This window comes from Grammomys surdaster, unplaced genomic scaffold (genome assembly GCF_004785775.1).
Source record: "Grammomys surdaster isolate TR1022 unplaced genomic scaffold, NIH_TR_1.0 125877, whole genome shotgun sequence".
In the NCBI taxonomy this organism is placed as follows: Eukaryota; Metazoa; Chordata; class Mammalia; order Rodentia; family Muridae; genus Grammomys; species Grammomys surdaster.
In genome coordinates, this window is record NW_021620702.1 from 18,655 (window position 1) to 31,308 (window position 12,654).

The 12,654-nt window shown below is 42.5% G+C and overlaps 1 protein-coding gene across 1 annotated transcript; it reads right to left on the reverse strand.

Moving 5' to 3' along the window:
- On the reverse strand, positions 1-10,478 carry LOC114608173 (retinol dehydrogenase 16-like). Its single transcript, XM_028752138.1, has 4 exons — positions 10,166-10,478; positions 2,056-2,314; positions 680-843; positions 1-218 (listed from the first exon to the last, which is right to left on the reverse strand). The coding sequence occupies exons 1-4, from the start codon at positions 10,476-10,478 to the stop codon at positions 1-3; spliced, it is 954 nt and encodes a 317-aa protein (XP_028607971.1).
- Positions 10,479-12,654: the final 2,176 nt, after the last annotated feature.

A 12,654-nucleotide genomic window follows, 5' to 3' on the forward strand; every position in this document is an offset into this window, starting at 1 on the left:
TCAGAGAGCTTTCTCAGGCTTTAGAGAAGTCCGGTAGAGAAGAACATCCACAAGAGAGGTGGGCAGGTAGCTCAAGGGGAGATAGAAGAGCTTGGCATCCCACCCAGCAGAGTATCGGGTGCGAGGGTGACAGGCAGTCAGAGCATGCTCCATGCAGTCAGTCACCAAAGACAGGTCCTTGTTGCACCTCTGGTCCAATCTGGTTAGCATTTTCAGATCTATGCAGAATGAGGAAAGATTAAGGTGGTCATTCAGCTCCCACCACTCCTGTCTGAACACAATATACATGAGAACTTCCATTCTATACGTCAAGGAGTCCATTCCTTGAAACCCAAGCATAGCCTGTCCCAGTTCCTCAGATGGACCACAAACAATCTTCAAGGAAGAATTGAGCACAGTCATCTGTATCTCAGCTCATGGAAAGTCCTGGTCTTATATGGCCTCCCATCCCTGAATTCACTTACAGCGCCATGATCATAAGAGGCTCAAGAGAAACAGAGCAGCATGTTCTGAAAGACAAGAACACTCTTTCTGGCCTGATACACAGCCCACCAACTCAAGGAAATGGGTCTAAATTCCTGTTCTTTGAGAAAAAGAGCATGATATTGGAACTGCTAAAAATAGCATTGGATTAAGTGTTCAGTACTGAGCTTGGCTTGGGTCCTCAGAGCTCACTTACAGGTTGCCAGGTAGTTCTTGCCATAGATTTCTCTGATTTCTGAGTTGGTCTGATCCCACAGCATCTGGATGTTTGAACATAATCTGGCACTATTGCTCATAGGAGTCAGGAAGAAGCCTGGCTCTATAATAGCCACCTTCACCCCAAAGTAGGAGAGTTCCCTCCTGCAAGAAAGACAGATGTCAAGGACTTCAGAGGTCTTTCAATGAGAACACTTTATTAAGAGTACAGTATCATGCCAACAATAGCCTGTGGTGAGAAAAGTTTAGACACTTTGGATCTGGGATGTGCAGGAAATGGCAAAGGATCTTGTGATAAGGGTATTGCCTCTCTGCTTTGGGATGTCACACTAAGTATATTTTGTATGTAGCTCAGTGTCCTAAAATTAGTCATTCTGGTCTATGGTACTCTCTAAGTCCTTTCTCCAGTAGTGCAGATGCAAAGAATCATAGTCCTTCTCCTAGTCACCCCCACCTCACTGAGAAGTCTCCATCTATCCCACATCTGTTTTAGGAAGTCCTCAGGACATCCCTCACTTTCTTCCTGCAGGTGTCTCCAAGAGAAACCTCCTGCACCCGACTCCCTCACATTGGCAGGCTCCCTGTTCCCTGTCCCAAATGGCTGGCTTTGTTCCATCCCTTGGAAGGAGAGTATTGTCAACAATACGAAATAAATAGTTCTGCACTCTCCAGTTTTCCATAAGTCTACCATTGCCCACATGGTGACCACCTTCCTTCCATATCTGGCCATTACATTGTCCAAAATGAATGCACCTACACACCTAGCTTCCAGGTCCCAGGATCTCCTGTTTACTCTAATGTAGTCTAATCCTGCTACAGGACCCCCAACAAAGGTTATGGCTTGCATGGTTAACACAGCTGACTGGCCATGGCAACCACACAGGAAGCTCCCAGTACTTTTTTGACCTCCTCTCTCATTCTCTTAGTTGCCATAGTTTTACATCATGATAGAAGCACATAAGTTATGCTGATATGTATTTATTGTGGACCCCAAATGTGGCCTGATAACTATGTGCAATTTAAAGTATATTCAGTCCAATTCAAAAACATGCTTAGCATATAGAGGTCAGGGGTCTAGATTCTTGACAAAAAAAACTTCACATTTCCAATTATATACCAGTATTGTCCCCAAGTGCCCTTCCTCCTCTGGAACAGGACAAAATGAACTCAACTCATGTCTCAGTCATAGCCTCTTGTAGAGACATGGAAATGTGATGCCCAGTAAATGTTTCAGTGAGGTAAAGGTGTGCAAGTCCTAGAACCTGAGTGTGTTCTCCATGATGGAGACTTAAAGAGTATGGTTAATTAAAAACCATCCCAAATCTCCCTTGGGGGAACCACTTCCCTGTATGGTACCTGAGGGAGTCTGAGAAGGCCTCTACACCATACTTGGAGATGCAGTAACCGCCACCACCAAAAGACACTCGGCCCATGATGCTGGAGACATTGACCACTCGGCCCCTTGCCATCCTCACTAAGGGCAGCATGCTCAGTGTCACCTCGATCATGCCCAACAGGTTCACATCCAGTACAGTTGCAAAGTCCTGTTTCTTCATCCACTCATTAGGACCCGAGGGGATGGAGATACCAGCATTGTTGACCAGGCCCCAGAGTCCTACAAATAGTGGAAAGAGACAGTCACACAACACAGGTTTAATTCGGGATAAAATGCATGATTAACACAGTAAGACCACTGTGACCATGTTTACTGGACAATAGGAATCAATGAATAAGAGCAGAGTATCCACACAGCTGGGGAACACCCGCAGAACAGTGCTGGCTCACAGCATGGATACCTTCATCTTTTAAGACTTTGTGGCCCATTTCTCTACCTGGGAATCTGCAAGGAGTCCCTTCTCCCTTACTAAGTTTAAGAACAGATAGTGAAAACATGGTGCACCTTTGTTAGTCTGGAGACTATAAAAGTACATTTGTGACTTACAAGTTCACGCCATCCTTGCAGAGATTTTATTCTTTTGCTTTGAGCGGTTGTTAGAATTAAAATAGCATCCACCGATTATTTATTTATATATATATATATATATATATATATATATATATATATATATATATATATATATGCTTCTTTCTGAGAAAATGGCAATGCTTGAGAGGCATTAGGTGTGGCCCTGTTGGAGTGGGTGTGGCCACGTTGGATTACATGATTCACTGGAAATGAGCTATCCCAGAGTCTTGCTGTTCCTGCTCCCTGTGGGTATAGATGTAGCTCCTTCTGTGGAACCTGACTACATAGAACCTACCAGACTTCATGAAATGATGAAAACAGTCAAAAGCTTTAACTGTATGCAAGCCCAAATGCAATGTTTCATCTATAACAGTTACCACAATCATGGCATTTCTTCATAGAGATAAAATTCTGATGAAGACACTTGTATCTTCACATTGCTCTAAGCACATTGTACACTGTGTCTTTCAAATGGCCAAGAAAGGTAGTAATGAGGCAGAACTAGTTTCCATTTTAATTCCTTATTATAATAATAAGAGAGGACAGTCATAAAGAAGAAGAGAAAGAACAGAGGAAAACACAAATGAGAAAAGAAAAAAAGACAAAATTAATCTCTGGAGGAAATGTGGTTGGGAAACAAACAAATGGAAACTTGATTGTGGGAGATATGGAAAACAGACCTGTGCTTTTCAGCTCTACTAAAGCAAACCTTAAAATTAATAATAATCAATTCTCAACATTGATCAACATCAATTGATCAACACTCCTCAGATGCTTACAAAACCCAATATACTGCCTGGATTCGTGAAAACTTGACACAAGTTAAGAGTCAACACAGAGGATGGTGACTTAGTTGAGGAAATGCCTCCATAAGATCCAGATGTAAGGCATTTTCTAAATTAGTGAACAACTAGGGAGGTCCAACTAGGGCACAGCCCATTGTTCATGATGTCATACCTGGGCTGCTGGTCCTGGGTTCTGTAAGAAAGCAGGCTGTGCATTCCATGGGATCAAGCCTGTAAGCAGCACCCATCCATGCCTTCTGCATAAGCTCCTGCATCCAGGTTCCTTCACAATTTGAGTTCCTGTCCTGAGTTCGGTTTGTGATGTTCAATGATATAGTAGTGTAACCTAAATAAACCCTTTCCTAGAACAACTTGCTTTTTGTTCATGATGCTTTGTTGCAACAACAGTAAAAACTCTACCTAACACACCCAAAGAAAATATAGCAGAGTTGACCATCTTTGCTATTATCCAACAGGATAGATTTTCCACTGCCAACCTGAACACATGGTGCTCTATTTACAACTCACCTACAGGTGACCCTCACTTATCCCTTTGGCTTTTAAGTCATGGATCATCAAGGAACCATTCTGAAAGGCTTATAGCTAAACACCATATCTCCATCTTTAATTTCTGTGCAGGGCGAATGGGAGACTAGTTGATTGAGATTAAGATCAGCATTTGTTGATGTTAAAACCTTGGCTCAAGTAAGTCACCTGCAACCTTGGCTCAAAAGCATATCTTGTGCATCTATAGACACATAATCAGTACTGGAGTTTGTTTTTGTTCAGTTTTTGAAAAACCATATGGAAAACTATTTCTGTAGAAGCTTCCTAAAATACATATACGAAGGAATTTCACGAGGGTATCCATATGATGGTAGACATGACTCCCCAAGTAGAAATCCAATGCCAACAAGTAAAACTTTCACTGGCAGGAATGGGTTACATTTTGTTCCTTTAAAAACCCCATCGAACACCCCGTCTCACTTAGTTGGAGTTTTACTGTTGTGAACAGATACCATGACCAAACCAACTCTTAGACAATATTTAACTGGGGCTCTCTACAAGTTCAGACAACCACTCCATTATCATCAAGGTAGAAGTCTGGCAGTATGCAGTCAGACATGTGGCTGGAGGAGCTGAGAATCCCATCTCTTCTTCAGAAGGCACCTCAGTGAAGAATGGCTTCCAGGCAGCTGGGATGAGGTTATTAAATCTCAATGCCACAGTGGCACACCTACTCCATCAGGGCCAGACCCCAAATAGTGCCACTCCCTGGGCAAGGATTACTCAAACCACCACAGCCTCCAAATTCCCATTACAGGCTTCAATCAAGGCTACTTGCTGCTCTCTAAACCTGATGGTAAGGCTATTTAGCTGTGCTGGTTTGTCTACACTACCTCAGATATTGGCACTAATAGAAGGTATGACCTTGTTGGAAGTAGAGTATCACTGTGGGCATGGGCTTTTAGATATTCATCCTAGATCTGTGAAAGTCAGTCTCCTCCTGTTTGCCTTCTAAACAAGATGTAGAACTCTGAGCTCATCTAATACCCTGCCTGCCTAAATGCTGCTACGATCCAGTCTTCATAATAGACTGAACATCTGACCCTGTAAGCCAGCCCCAATAAAATGTTTTCCTTCTAAGAGTTACCTGGGTCATGGTGTCTGTCCATAGCAGTAACCCTAACTAAGACAGAAGTTGGTACCAGGACTGTGGTATTGCTATGATAAGGCTGACCATGCTGTTATTTGGAAGAATGTGGATCTTAGGACATTGGATTTAGAAAGCAGTAGAATGCTTAAGTGGGGATTAATGATTAATAGCCTATCTTTGTAAGAATATGGAAGAATTTGTTGCTGAGGATTATTTGAACTGTGGAAGTATAGCTGTAGGTGTTTCAGAGGAGAAGGACTTTAATATGTCACTGAGTGACTGCTTTTGTTATATTTTGGTGTAGAATGTGGCTGTTTTTTTACCCTTGCCTGAAGAGGCTACCTGAGGCTAAGGTAAGATTTATATTAATTTCATTGACAAAGAAAGTCTCAAAAAAGCCCAAGAGAGACTTTGTTCCCTGGTTAAGTCTCATGATGAGCATTTTTGGCAAAAATACAAGCATAGAAAAAATATAGAATGTATGGTGCAAATAATAAAGGGACACCAGGAAGTGAAATGAGGGGAATTCTGTATTCAAGGAGATGAACAGATTAAGGAAGTGGTGACTCTGTGGCAAGATGCCACCCAGCTAAGCATACTGTTAATGTGTTTGCCATTGAACAAGGAATAGTTATATCATATTAGGTGTTATCAGTACTTGGCTATTGTTTTCACTTGGATTTTAAATCTGGATTAAACTACAATCCAGAAATGAAAGACAAGGGCTTTTGATCTGGATCTTGAGAAAAAGTATCTATTAAAAGCTTAGGACCAGTCAAGGCAGTACATGCCTTTTGTCATTGAAGACTTTGTCAAGCAGATTTTTTAGTTCATGGCCACCCAGGGATAGAGCAAGTTCTAGGTGAAGAAAAGCTTAAATCCCAACATTAAAGACAGCCAAGGTTAGGAAGTGAGGGATCTGGAACACAGAAAGCTGGTAAAATTAGAAGACTGGTAGAATTAGAAGACCATGTTTCAGGTCTAGTAATCAGCAGAACTCTGTAGCTTGGACCATCTGCTTCTGGCTATAGAGTCAAGAATAGAATGGACTACTGGGACAATTGATAATGGTTAGTTTGAGCTATAAAATTAGTGATAATTATGAAGAGACCGCTATCATTGAGGTAAAATGTTATGGCAAGTATTTTCTGAGAGCACAAAAAAAGTTATGTTCCAGAGAAAGCCAAGGTTGTACTTTGTGCTACAGCTGGACTTGGTAATGTGTAAGATTCACCCAGGTGGTAATGGTTTAGAAGGTAAAAAGGGCTCATGGAGAATCACTCATACTTGGCACTGTAAGAGGCTAAGGAACGCCATCAGTGAATGTACAGCCTCAATTGTAGTTGATGACACAGGAGCGAACAGGTTATGATGGCATAATGGCATAATGATGAGAGCATATGAGAAGATATTGGTCAAACCTTGTTGCAGCAGAAAAACACAGTGTATTAGAGATGCAAGTACCATAGGATGATCACCAAGAACAGCAGAAGCAGTTGAGTTGAGTCAACCAGAGTCTAGAATTCTATAGAGGGCACAGCTTCAGATGTGACTCAAGCCCTTCAGAAGGGCCCAGAAGATCATGAGTGGATCTGCGACACTGGAAAAAAGAGGTTTAATGTTGAAGTTACCTTGGGGACCAAAAGATGTCCAAAATGCCAAAATCATAGGATATCTGCTGAGGAAACCTGTTAACAGGGAGTAGAACCAGCCAATGAGAAAGAAGTTTGATCCAGTCAACAAAAATGAGGAAGGATTTGGAGATCTGAAGATGGCTTTAATATCGGATGCAGAGATGCACAGTTTGAAATTAGCCTGGCTGTTTTTCTGTATAGCTTCTAGATCTACAGTTAAGAGAGAGCATGAATCACAGAAGACACTTTGAACTATGGACTTTTAATAGCATTGAGACTTCTACATACAAGTATGACTTTTGAAGTTGGATTAGACGTATTTAGCATTATGATATGTTGAGGTATGGTCCCCACAGACTCATGAGTTTGATCAAGCCTATGGAGGTCAGGGAGGATAATGCAGTGCTTTGAATAGATTTGACCCAGAGAGTGGCACTATTAGGGGATGTGTCCTTGCTGCAGTTAGTGTGGCCTTGTTGTAGGAAGTGTGACACTGTGGGAATAGGCTTGAATACCCTCATCTTAGCTTCCTGGAAGACAGGCTTCTCCTAGTGGCCTTCAGAACAAGATGTAGAACTCTCAGCTCCTCCTAGACCATGCCTGCCTGGATACTGCCATGCTTCCACCTTGATGATAATGGACTGAATGTCTGAACTTTTAAGCCAATCTCAATTAAATATTGTCCTTCTGAGTGTTGTCTTGGTCATGGTGTCTGTTCACAACAGTAAAATCCTAAGTAAGTCAACAGCTAAAGTCCACACTGTCTGATGTCATCCAACTGAGAGAAGGCAAGATGGTGCCCAACTAAAACCTTCACTGCTACTGATTAGCATTCAAGATGCCAGAAGATACACTGGACATTCCCAGAAGAGAAAGGCAATCATTACTATTACCCAACCTCAAGCCCTATGACCTTCCACAGTGACCTGACTTTAAGGTATATGGTGCAATAAAGGTACCAATGTCATGGGTGTAACTAAACACTTTTCATTAGATTGAAGGTGTGCTTACTACTAGAGTGGCCCAGAACCTGAGACTAGATGGTTCTATGGGAAAACTATTATTATTCTAAGGGAACACACAGTAAAAAGACAATTAATGCATACTGTTAGTGAATTCAAAGTCCAGTGATTTAATCAATCTCAGTCCAGGAGAATGTGCCTGGTGATAAACAAGAATTAACACAGAACACATAAGTGGCCAGTGTTCAGAGAGTGAGAGATTCTGGCACACTCCGTCCTAAACGGGAAGTCTTCATCATGCCTCTCCCTTCCATGATCAGAGATCTATGAGGATGGGGAGGCAGAAACATTTTAAGAGCCAGACATGATGGGTGACTCCAAGGAAACTGTCTTCCAGACACACCAGGCCTGCTGCTCACATGAACTCACAGAGACTGTGGCAGTACAGGTAACATCTGCACAGTCAAAAGGAAACAGTGACCCAGCACTGAGAAGGGAAAGTAGACACATGGTCTAACCTCTAAGCAGAAGCCATTTTGACTAATAATTGCTGTCCAAGGCAAGAACCTTTTTCTGCACTGTATTGTGAATGGTATCTTTGAGGCATTTTATTGTACACTGTGCGAAGAGTCAAAAGCTGATTTCTGTGTCCACTACATCTGGTTACAATCCTTATTCAGAGAATATCCGGGTGTGATCTTGTGTAAACAACAGCTTTCCAATTGTTCCCTCTAGTGTCAATAAAGAGATCTCAAAAACAATGACTGAGCAGGGGAGAGAACATGGCTGAAGAGGAAGTATGCAGGAGCCACCTGCAGAGAGTCTAGGAGACACCATAAGAAAACACCTGGAGCAGAGAATGTCTAAAGTGCAGTATCTCTGTCATTTAGGCTTGGAGCTCATAAATTAGGTTAGAAGAATGAAATAGAATAATACTAGTCAGTAATTCTGCCCTTTAAGCATGTTAAATAAATAACTTAGTCCAGTCTCAGTTATTTGAGAGCTATCAGGGTATGAAGCAAAATATAACACACTTATTAAAGAGGCACTCACCGAGCCTTATGCCTGAGAGGGCCCGTGTCTCAATAAAATAAACTCTGTGAAATTTTGGGAGGAAAGGGGAGCCTGCATTTTTTTTCATCTTGTTTTGTGCTGGCTTTTATGCTCATTTCTTGTTGTTTGTTTTTTGTTATTGTTTTTTTTATTTATTTATGTTACTTTTCCTTAGGGGTTTTTATTTTGTTTTTGTTTTTCAGACTTAGAGGAGAGACATAAAGAATATGAATTGTGTGACTGGAACATGAGGAGGATCTGTGAGGAGTTGGGAAAAGGGAAAATATGATCTAAATGTTTGCATGAAAAATTTTAATAAAAATATGCACACCAGATATTTTAAATCTAGGATCCCAAAATACACATGCTTGAAGACTCAGAATAGATTAGAAGTATCACGAGACAGTTCTTAGGACAATAAAACAAGCTGAGCGTGGTGGCACTTTCTGGCGATGCCAACAGGAAGGAGCTGAGGAACAGGTTCATCAGATGGTCATGAGCTCCAAATCTAGAAACCTGCCTCAAAAACTTGAGTCAGAAGATAACAAAAGGATCAAACAATACAGAACGCCAATGCCTGCTAAGTGTAATAAGGTTTGGTTAAGGGTCAAGTTATATTAATTCATTGCATATTATTATTGTAAAAAATGTTCTATAAATGGTAATATTGCTCACCTTGCTGAAGTGGAAAGAATGCATATACATTAATCATACAGGTCAAGGGTTAACTGGTTTTTATTCATTGAATAGTAGTTTGACATGTCTAGAGTTTCGAACAGTAAGTGCTTTTACTTTAAATCTTTATAAATTTATCCTTTACAAAAACAAAACAAATACTGAAAAGAGAGAGAAATGGAGAAAGAATGGAAAGGCTGTGTGTGTGTGTGTGTGTGTGTGTGTGTGTGTGCGCGCAGTGACTTCCTATCTTTTTATGTCCTAAGGCATTCCTTGACTTTGGGACTAAGCATGGCAATGATTTTGGCTCTCCCAGTGAAGGTGCACAGGTAGTGCATAAGAACACGTTGCAGAACTGAGAAAGCAGATGCACTCTGGCCCATAACCTTCACATAGAGACCAAGACCCAGGAACACAGGGCTCTCCTTCCTCCTCACTGTCTCTAACGTAGGACTCAGCGAACAACAATCCAGTTTTTCTACATACAAAGACAAAAAAACACAGAGAATAATTTGAACTTAAAATCTTCCCCAGGAACCAGCTTATTAAGAACACATGGCTTGGAGGATTAAGTTTATAGGTAAGTGGAAATACTGATGTGTTGGAGAGGAGCAGAGTCTGCAGTGACTCCAACTCCATCCTGACCCCCACCAGGAATTGTTACAGGACTACACAGGAATTCCATTCACACACAGAGAGAAAATCAACAACACAAATAGAAATCTCAATGGTACCTCTATTCCCAACACGCTCCTTCACCCACTGAGTGGCTGTCACAATGGTCTCTGTCTTGGTGACATCGAGGATCACTGTCTCCAGCCTCTCAGATGTCTTGCTCCTCAGCTGCTCGGCTCCCTCCTCCGTCAGACATGCAGCCAGCACCCTCATGCCTCTCTTTTCCAGCTGTCTGGCCAGCAGGTTCCCAAAGCCTGAGTCACAGCCCGTGATGAAGACATACTTGTCATGGAGATGGCTAACCACCTGCCTCTCCCTGAACAAGCGCAGGAGTGTCCACAGGCCCACCAGTGTCACCAGGTAGAGCCACATGTTGAGTAGAAGACAGGCAGAGAAAGAGAGAGAGAGAGAGAGAGAGAGAGAGAGAGAGAGAGAGAGAGAGAGAAGACTCTGAGTCAAAATGAGCCTGGCATCTGTTCACACAGGCAGGTGTAGGCATGGAGGACTCCACCCTTCTGACGTACAGTCCTCTCTGCATTTCTTATAATTAATGCATTACTTCTTTGCCCTTTAACAGGCTTTTGATCACAAGTCATATAATGTTCTTTGACAATACCCATATCCCTTCCAAAGAAAACACCTCTGATGTACAATAACACAGGTATATTCTCTTATAATCTTTGCTTCCAGGACTCATGTGGGAATATGTTTGCTTCATCATAGAGGTGCCGAAGTCAGTCCAAGTCTCCCCTTGTGTATCTCTGATTCTTGCCCTCTGGAACCACAAACCAGGACCTTTTGAACATCATGAGAATCTAAGGTAACCTGAAGATGGACCCAGAACAACTTACAGGAGAGGTTAGGAAGAGCCGACCCTCTGATTCTAGCTCAAAATAAACCTGGTGCCTTCCTTCAGGAATGATGTCACATTTCCCTAAACTGACACTTTCTGTTCCAGCCTGTAAGATAGCAGACTGATATTGTACTCTCAAGAACCGTGTTTCTATCAGGAAATGCTCCAATACTAGATAGATTACATCTATAGCTCTACATTAAGTCCTGGGCCTTCTTTATCAGTGTTGAGTGAACTGTGAATCTGGAGATGAGACACTCTCCCTCCTTAGATGTAGCTGCCACTGGGTTTGTTCTGCATTTGCCCTATTTCTTCTGCCCTGTGCCTGATCATGTCTGATCTATGGATGCTATTCCTTGTCCTCCTGCCTCCACTCTTGTCCCTCTTTGTGCTCCTACAGAAACTAATAGGATATTCTTCATGCGGCTGTTAGCACCCAACAGGTCCTCAGAATCCTATCTCTTAATTGTATCTTGCAAAATGTAGTACTGAGCTGTACTGTTCTGTGGTACATACTGTGCTGTATGTACCACAGCACATACAGGTATTAGTACTCTTGGATCTTCTGTCGCTATAACGGTGAATTCTCTAGAGCAATCATTCTATGGTCATTTCCCAATCTGGTCTCCTACAGTTCTATCCTTATCAATCCTAACAGGGATGGATACTCATGTTGGATCAAGGTCTTCTAGAACACAGCAGGGTCTAGATTCAGCCCTGGAATTTCTGGATAATGCCAGAGAGTATAGGAAAATGGCTGTGACTCTGTTGCAGGAGCCACAGGACTGAAGAGAAAGAGTCCTAGACACCTGCCTAATTCATGGAGGTTCCTTTAGTCCATGAATCCCTACTGTGATTCTCACACAAGCCAAATGTACACAGTGACTCCTCTTCCCATTACCTGGTAGGGTGGTCTGGTCCCATTCCAAGCCCAACCCTGTGAGTGTCCAACACTGCAGCTCTTCAGATCTCTGGGCTTCTCTAGTCTGTTGAAGAAGACGGAGAAAAAAATCATCTACTGGGATTAGGAGTCCAGCTCAGCCCAGAGCGGAAGCACTTTCTCCAAAGACAGTGTACTCCACCCAACCCAACATTTCTTCTTTATTGAAAAAGGGGAGAAGTGGAGCATAGAGTCAGAGCTGTAAAGACTATACACAGGCTCACTTTCAAGAACACACATCTGGGAGTACTGAATATAGAGGTAAGAGGACAGACTGATGTCTTGTTGAGGGGCAGAGTCTGCAGTGTCTCCAAATCTACCCTGACCCCTACCAGGAATTGTTGCAGGACTACACAGGCCTTTCCTTCAGACACTGAGAGAAAACCAAGAACACTGACAGGACTCTCAATGGTAACTCTGTTCCCAACATGCTCCTTCGCCCGCTGAGTAGCTGCCATACTCTCTGTCTTAGTGACATCAAGGATCACTGTCTCCAGCCTGTCAGATGTCTTGCTCCTCAGCTGCTTGGGTCCCTTATTGGGCACCCTCAAGCCTCTCCTGTTCAGCTGTCTGGCCAGCAGGTTCCCCAAACCTGTGAGGACATACTTGTCATGGAGATGGCTCACTACCTGCCTCTACTTGACCAAGCGCAAAAGCATTCACAGGCCCACCAATGCCACCAAGTAGAGCCAAACGGGAGTAGAAGACAGAGAGAGAGAGAGAGAGAGAGAGAGAGAGAGAGAGAGAGAGAGAGA